This window comes from Poecilia latipinna, unplaced genomic scaffold (assembly GCF_001443285.1).
Source record: "Poecilia latipinna isolate Pla-1442-1.1 unplaced genomic scaffold, P_latipinna-1.0 Scaffold2774, whole genome shotgun sequence".
Lineage (NCBI taxonomy): Eukaryota > Metazoa > Chordata > Actinopteri > Cyprinodontiformes > Poeciliidae > Poecilia > Poecilia latipinna.
In genome coordinates, this window is record NW_015115390.1 from 65,176 (window position 1) to 73,085 (window position 7,910).

At 38.8% G+C, this 7,910-nt stretch overlaps 1 protein-coding gene across 3 annotated transcripts; it reads left to right on the forward strand.

The window, feature by feature from the left end:
* The first annotated feature begins 1,051 nt into the window (after positions 1-1,051).
* On the forward strand, positions 1,052-6,828 carry LOC106939109 (gamma-taxilin-like). 3 transcript variants are annotated; one of them, XM_015021404.1, is made up of 4 exons: positions 1,052-1,155; positions 2,493-2,609; positions 3,783-3,930; positions 6,687-6,828. In XM_015021404.1, the coding sequence occupies exons 1-4, from the start codon at positions 1,090-1,092 to the stop codon at positions 6,818-6,820; spliced, it is 465 nt and encodes a 154-aa protein (XP_014876890.1). In that variant the 5' UTR covers positions 1,052-1,089; the 3' UTR covers positions 6,821-6,828. The 3 variants fall into 3 exon arrangements, with proteins under 3 accessions (XP_014876890.1, XP_014876891.1, XP_014876893.1); XM_015021405.1 differs by lacking the exon at positions 1,052-1,155 and adding an exon at positions 1,191-1,292; XM_015021407.1 differs by lacking the exon at positions 1,052-1,155 and adding an exon at positions 1,813-1,979.
* Positions 6,829-7,910: the final 1,082 nt, after the last annotated feature.

Sequence of the window (7,910 nt, forward strand, 5' to 3'; positions counted from 1 at the left end):
TACTTGGCTAGAGGTGGATGGTTGTTTGATGGTTGATCCACCGTCATTTGTCATCTTCAACCAAAAATCAACCATTAATCAGACTTCGGCATTTCAGTGATCAGATTTCAACCACAAAACAACGTTGATTCAATGTCACAGTTTCAACGGTTTGATTGGATGGTTGTTTGATGGTTGATCCACCATCATTTGCCGACTTCAACCAAAAATCAGCGATTCTAACTATTTTTCAACGTTGATTTAACATCGTGTGCTATCTGGGGAATTACCACTGTCACTAGACACTACATTTTTAACGTAGAAAGTGTTGCTGGACGATTGTTCCTGTTTTTTATGTGTATCGATGACTGTGACCTAGCTCATTCCTGACATTCCACACCATGAGGGTCCTTGAGAGACTCTTGTTGGCCTGAGTGGCAAACAAGTATTTTGTAGGATCTATTGGAGTTAGTTAATCACTGTGGGATTGAAGACACCATCATACACCTGCTTCATCAAGTTCAGAAACTATCAGAAACTTTAGAAGGGAAAACTTGGATAGTTTGTGTTGTAATTTAACTGAATTTTTAAGTACATTTAAAAAATATATTTTTAAGTATATTTAAATATACACTTACAAATTCAGGATAGTTTGTGTTGCAATTTAGCTGATTTTTTAAGTAGGCCCAATATTTACAGTTACTTTTAAAATATGTACTGCTTCATGTTGTTTTATTAAAGTTCTTGTTTTATTTGTATTTCGTGCTAGCCTTTAAATATATATTTTTTATTTCTAGAAAAGATACAAGTCATGTTTGGAGGGCACAGGAAAATGGTCGTTTTTGCCCTTGGTTTAAATTTTGCATGAAGAAGCTTACGATGCTGACTGATATGAAGAGTTTCACCTTCAAGTTAAAATAATACAATTTGAATTCAGATTGCTCTGGTGTTTAATTTAACATTATAGATGGATCGGCTAATATTTAAAAAAAAAAAAAAACACAGACTAAGCTAAACAAGATTAGAACAATAAACTACAAAGTAGATAAAATGAATGTTTCCGTTTTTTGGAAACCCATCAGTGGTTATAGTTTGAAAGGTGATACCCGGATGTTGTATGCGTTAACTTCACACTACCTTCTGACATCATTCGAGCTGTACAGTGAAAATATTCAGGTGAGTGCTTTTAGGACTGTTTATTGGAGTGTTTGGTATTGTGGGATGCAGACTTTACGCTACCTGAACGCAATGGACGAAGTTCTACAAAGAGGTCTACAGCGCAGTGATTGTTTTCATTTGTTCAACATTTTGAAGTAAGTTCGCCAACAAGACTAGCGTCAGTTAGCTTTAAGCTAACTATTAGCTCGCTAGCAGTAGCTACGTAACACCGTGTAACGTAGATGTTTTTACGGTTTGATCTCGACAGCTGTACTTTTTGCTGTTCCGAATAATATTTTTAGAAGTTTCTGGGAAAGAGACACTTTGTGTTTCAGTGAGATTCCGTTCACACGGAGCAGAATGAAGCCATGTTGCTAAAACGAACCGGAACAGAGTGGGAACACATGCGTTCCGCTCAAGTCTGCCCTCAGAGGGTTCCAGAAAACTTGTTTATCTGGAAAATCACGTTTGCCACTCGATCTGGGGTTTCTCGTCACCGTGTCATATACAAAGCGAAACGATGTACCGTTTCAAATTTAGCTTAGGCTTAAATATTTTTATATAGTAAATACCAGCATTTTTTTCAACTTTTTAAAGTAACTTGAGGTGTATTTGTTTTATTGTATATTCAAACAATTATTTTCCGGTCTTTTTGGTTTCGTTTCCACACTAAAGGATCCAGTGAGGCTGGTGGTGATGTTGGGGTCAAGCTAAACACCTGCTAATTCTAACAACTCTGAGTGAACGCAGTCAACAACGATGAGTTGCTAGAGGTTTCCTCTGGCGTCCAAAAAGCTACAGCCGAATAAAAGTTTCTTGGAACCAGAATTCTGACCCTTCCAGTAGTGTACTGTTTTATGTTCCCAAAGATGCATCCAGGAACATTTATAGAATAGTGAACTTGCCCACAATGTATTCTTTTTTATTCAACAGATGTTACCATTGTCTTTTTACACATTTCTATTTTTTTTTCTTTGTTGAGACTTGATCAACATAGCTTGGGTCTGAAGCTGTGTTGCTACAGACACACTTAGACATTGGATCATCTTCTAAGTGTTAATTTAACATAGTCGATCAACCATTTAAGATCTTTGACTGGAGGAAGTTTTTATTTGAACTTTACAGGGGCATGTTTTGATCCAAAACTCAAGCATGGTCCCTGCCATGAAGATCCAGCTTGGCCCAGTATCTGACAGCTAGTTGTATTCCCACACAGTCAGGGCAAATTCTCTCTTCTTTAATTTTGTAAATTCACCTGGAGGACATAAATGGGTTTTAGGGTCACACAGTCTGGCAAAACTTTTACTATACAGCTTAATATAGTGAGTCTAAATTCTAACCATTCTTTTGTTTAGATTTCTAGGGTTGGATCAAAACCGATGGAGACGCCAGGAATTTGTGAGATTGATCTGCCAAACAGAAGAATAGTGAGCGGCAGTGAATCCCCAACTGATCTGGATAGTCCATGTCAGGTACATGACAATGTGATCATTCTTATGTGCTGGCTATTCTTGGGTTTAATCTGCTAGATTATTTTGCACCTTTTAAATTAATATTTACAAACGGTTTTCGAAGCTCCCTGACTTCATTTTCTACAGATATATTGATCACAAAAATGAAAAAAATGCTCAGAGTTTTAGGTAAAAATATAATTTGTGATGGTAGGATCTGTCAGAAAGTAAATTTTATAACTGATCAAGATTTTCAGTTTCCAGTTAGGTTGTTGTCAGCATGTCCTGTTATGGGCTACATGTACTACAAGATCAGCTTTGTTTTAAGATGAGGCTGAGTTGTTGGTTAGAGAGTAGACAGGAGAGCTACTTACACCAAGTTATGGTTAGGACAGTGGCTTCCAAAATGTTTTCTGCTGGGTCCTCCTTTGGTTAATAAGAACATTTTTGTGAGAGCTGAGTAACATGTAGCATCAGATACCAATATGTGTAAATGAGAGGTTGCATTAGAACAGGTGTGCCCAACCGGTCGATCTCAGGAAGGTTTTAAGTCGATCTGGCCTGTAGGGTCTTCAGCAGAGAAACTGAAGACCACCAGCTGAGATGAGCTCATTTCTCTGGTTTTGAAAAATCAAAAAATATACACTAAGGTCCAAAAAGTTTAAACCTTTATTAAAGACAAAAAACCTCAACAAAACATGTTCTAATTATTGAATCAATAAAATAATCATAATAATCACAGTAATTATTACTTTATTAAGGTGCTGTTTGGTTAACAAAAATCAAAGGCGACCCACAGATGAACTCACTGACAGATCACTATCAGTGTTGAAGTTAGCTAATCAACCACTGCTGTGTTCAAGTGACAACTTAACAAAAAATAACATCAAGCCTGAAAACATAATATCTTAGGGGACTGATTATTCTGCTAACATCTGTCAGACGTCCTAAGTGGACTGGGTCCTTTGAAGGATGCAGACCGTGAATTTAGACATGGCTACTGTGTCCCTCACTATGGGAATCACTGTGCTGGGGAAACAAAGTTAAAGTTTACTCCTGCAGCATAACTTTTGACATACAACTAAAGATTTAAGCCCTTACCTTTTCTGGAGTTTTTAATGAAATCTCCAGCTCAGTGTTGTTTAATGGGATATTAGAACTGATGTGTTGTCATAATGGTGTGTGTGTTTATAGGAGGAAGTCGCAGGGTTTAATTTAGGTCTGTGCGGGCCTGAGGAAGAGAGAGGGGAAACCCCGGGTAGAGAGGACAGTCCCAGTGACCTGGGGGAGGCAGAGCTTGATCCTGGTGGAGACTCCAAGGCTGGAGACGACAAGGCTTTTGGTAGGAAAACTGCTGCTTGCGCATCTCCATTTCCTTTATCAGTTTCCTCTCAACAATGCTGAGTTTTCATAATGTTATGGAGGTTTTTTTTTTTTTAAGTTAAAATATGGTTTGTTTATTTTATTTTGATAGAACAAAATGTGAGCAAAGGTTGAATGTTTGATTACACTCAGGACACTTGGCCTGCCTTTGTTTATATGTGATGTGTAGGTGGAGTCAGTATATTTTTTGGTGGTGGGGGTCAAAGATCAATCCAGTCCAGATTAGTCAATGCTCAAAACTGCAGGAGGTGCATGGATCAAACTGTTAAACACTAAAACAGCAACATTTGGATTAGAGATTCTGCTGCTCAGTGGAAAAATCCAAATGTCATTCACTTAACCTATTAGTATGTAAACGGTAAGGATGCTCCGATCAGATTTTTTCCTGATCACTGATTTTGATTTAGGGTATAAATGGAATCATAAAATCATTTAATTTAGAGAAAAACATACAAAAAAATGCAGGCACAATGCATCAAGTATTCAATCAGAAGAGCAACAGAAAAACATGCTATCAGTAATACAGTATTTAACAGCAAGTCCCCTTGTGTGTTATAAGCCTGACGGGCCGCCAGTCTTTACTTGCTCTCCAGCCAGGCTAAGCATTGCTTGTTTTTTTTTAAGCATTAGCTAACTACAAGCATCTTTGCTGCGCTGAGCATTTCACTGGCAGTGCAGTGAAATGCTCAGCCAATCACACCGCTGGCGCCGCTGTGCATTGGCTGCCTCACGCGCTATCACGGCTGAATCTCTAAAGTTTACGTCCTTCCACTTAAACTGTACACAGGCTCACCTGTATGGATATTTATCTCAGCCCCCTGTGAGAACTCATGTTTCTTTTGAGAACTCTACATCAAGGTATGAGTCAAGTTTAAAAAATCACCACATTTGCTCTGCTCACACAGCTCAATGTGAACCGCAATTATAGGTGCGCGTTAAGCATGCAGTGACAATAGTATATCTGTGTGAACAAAACATTATGTGTGGCGTGTGTGTTTATGTCTCAACATGCTGCTCAGTGCGTGGCTCTGTGAAAGCACTGATTAAATGTATGTATGCATTTCTTGGTTAGCTGGTGCATTAGTGGACCAGCCTCGTAGTCCCTGGTGGTAGTAACAACCTTTTCAGCATGTCAGTGTTCTTCTTAAGTCTTCTAATGAGCCATCATTTGAAGATGGGTGTGTTAAACCAGGGGGAGAACTAAAGCATGCAAGATGCCGGCCCTCGAGGACCGACTTTGAGCATCATTGCTGTAGTGTCTCATTGACCTCCTTTGACCACTTCCTGGCTGTCCTCATGGTTGCAGGCTGTCTCTTTACCAGATGTATGTAACAAAAACTGAGGTGCACCTCTCCACTCCCTCCACTCGGAGGGAAGAGGAACTGTATGCATCTTTTACGTTAGCATACAGTTAACATAAAAGATGCATTACGTTAACAGAAAGGACTCTGGACCTCTTCTTTCTGGTGGGACAGCTCACATACTGGGTGAAGTTGGGCAGGATTTTGTCCATGGTGACATGATTAAAATCACCCTCGATAACAGTGAATGCAGTCGAATGTTCAGACATCATGGCCTTCGTGGCATTTAGCAGAGGGAGGAATGTAAACAGTCACCTGAATAACATGGGAATGTTCACATTGGCAAGTAAAATGGACATCAACCAACCGCCAACAGTTCAACATCCAGGCAACAGATTTGGTCCTTGAACGTTATATGAGCAGGATTGCACCAACGGTTGTTTAGTTGAACAGCAACCCCCCCTCAATACTGCTTTATGTTCTTGATGCAATCCCTGTAAGCCTGAACAGTCTCATAGCCTTTGATGGAGATATTGGCATCAGGAATGTCGGAGTTCAGCCATGTCTCTGTAAAACACAATAAGCTTCATTCCCGGTACTCCCTCTGGCTCCTGGCCAGTGCTGTTAATTCATCCGTCTTGTTAGCCATCGATCTAATGTTGCCCATGGTAACGGGAGGGGAGAAACAGCTTGTTGCTCCTCTTCTCCATTAGCCTCTGCTGTTTCTTGCTTGTTGCTCTCCTCAGCTGTTTGTTTCCTTTTTTGCAGCCCTGATGTGTCCTTCTCCAGAACTGAACACCATGCCTTCCGGCTTCAGCGCAATTAGCTGATCCCTTGTGTAAACAATGTGGCCAAGTTGTTTTACTTGGCAGAGTAAAAAACATATTTCTGCAGCAAAGAAAAAGATTTAGACTCTCTTAGTCAACAATGTTGAAGATGAGCTTCTAGTAAAGTGCAAAAAGCAATTCATGTTGTAAATAAATAAATAGAAAACATGAAAAAGTAAAAAGACCAGAGGAGTAACCGCAACAGATGCACCAACCTGCATACATGTTGGTGCATGCGCACTCTGAACACTAGTTAGTAATGGTTTGGGAAGCTACATTTAGGTCTGCTGATGTTTGAAGCAGCTGTTTTATATAAAATTGACTAAAAATTATTTCGGTTTGATCTTTGGCTTCAAAACAGCTTAAATATATCATTAGTTACAGTTTTGTTCCTTTTTACTAGTTTCATTCTAATGTCCATTCTTTAATTTGTGCAAAATTGTCTTGGTATGAGAAATAATTTGCCAAGATGGCATAAATCTAAAAGTAATGTGTTGAGTTCTTGTACTGGAGCTTTTAGTGTTGTGATCTGTTTATTAAACTATTTTTAATGTGTTTCTTTGGCTGTCTTGTCATTTTCCCTGCAGGAAAGGAAGTTGTACTGCTGATGCAGGCACTGAATTCTCTTGCCACGCCTGAAGAGAAACTGGCAGCACTGTGCAAAAAATATGCAGATCTGGTAGGAATGTTGGCTTCTGTCTTTTTACACAGGGTTACATAAGACACTAGACCACTGTAGAGTTTTTTTTTAAACTGGCTATTTGTTTGCCACTTTTTTGACAGTATGATTGAAAATTCAAGAAAATAAAATTCCAGAATGTAATTGTTTTTATATGTATCGCAAAAATAATCAGCTGATTTGAGTCTTTATCTTTGTTTAGGCCAGATATAAATTTTTTATAATTTATTGGAGTCCATCAGAACCACATTCTGCCCACAATAGTGAGGAACAGAACATATAATTGAAAATCTCACGACCTAGTGTAAAACCAAACTGCACATTAACTGATGGAAAAGTGCCTATAAGGTTGCAGAACACGTCTAGAAGGATCAGCCCGACGTGTTGAGCCATGATCAGGGTTTTCCCTAGAAAACTTGCTAAGCCTGGAGGTCGGGATGCCAAGGTGATCCACCGGCGGTCCACCGTGTTTTTGTATTAAAGATGTTAAGTTTATGTAAGCAGATAGACGGGAGACGGCGGGTGGCTGAGTAATTGATGCTTATAGTGTAAGTGTAGCTTTACAGACGAACCGCACAATAAATTTAATTCCATCCCGGTCTCAACAAACGGGTGACGGGGCGCATTGTGGCGGTACATAGCTGGTAGATGTGCTTCTGTGTGTGACAAACGAAGGTGTCAAATCCCGTCACTAACATAAACACAATAGCTATAAATGGCTGGACAAGGTGAGAGTTCATCTATTAAATTGACTGAAGATGAATACATTTGAGCCTGCCTCTTTATTATTAAATTCAATATAATTTCAGATCTTTGTATAACTTTTCTTCTGGTTAACTTAGAAAGTGAGCTATTATTGTTACAGGTTAATTTTGTAAACTACAACCAAGTAACTGTTGGAGATGCTCAAATATGAAAAATTGGACTTTTATTGATATCTGATAGTAATACCGGTGTTACGCCAGATTTACCAATATTTTATTTTATAATTTTTTTTTAATCTGATTACTCAATTAATCGTAAGAATAATCGATAATTACTCGATTACTAAAATATTAATTTACAACAGCCCTAATCCAAGTTAAGTCAGCGGCTCTATAAGGCCTCCCAGGGCTTCAGGGGCCCCATAAAT

Excerpts from the sequence above, each read along its gene's own strand:
- LOC106939109 (XM_015021404.1), top strand. The coding sequence starts at position 1,090 with ATGTTGTATGCGTTAACTTCACACTACCTTCTGACATCATTCGAGCTG. Across the intron at positions 1,156-2,492 it reads TGTACAGTGAAAATATTCAG|ATTTCTAGGGTTGGATCAAA; the intron begins GTGAGTGCTTTT and ends TCTTTTGTTTAG. Across the intron at positions 2,610-3,782 it reads ATCTGGATAGTCCATGTCAG|GAGGAAGTCGCAGGGTTTAA; the intron begins GTACATGACAAT and ends GTGTGTTTATAG.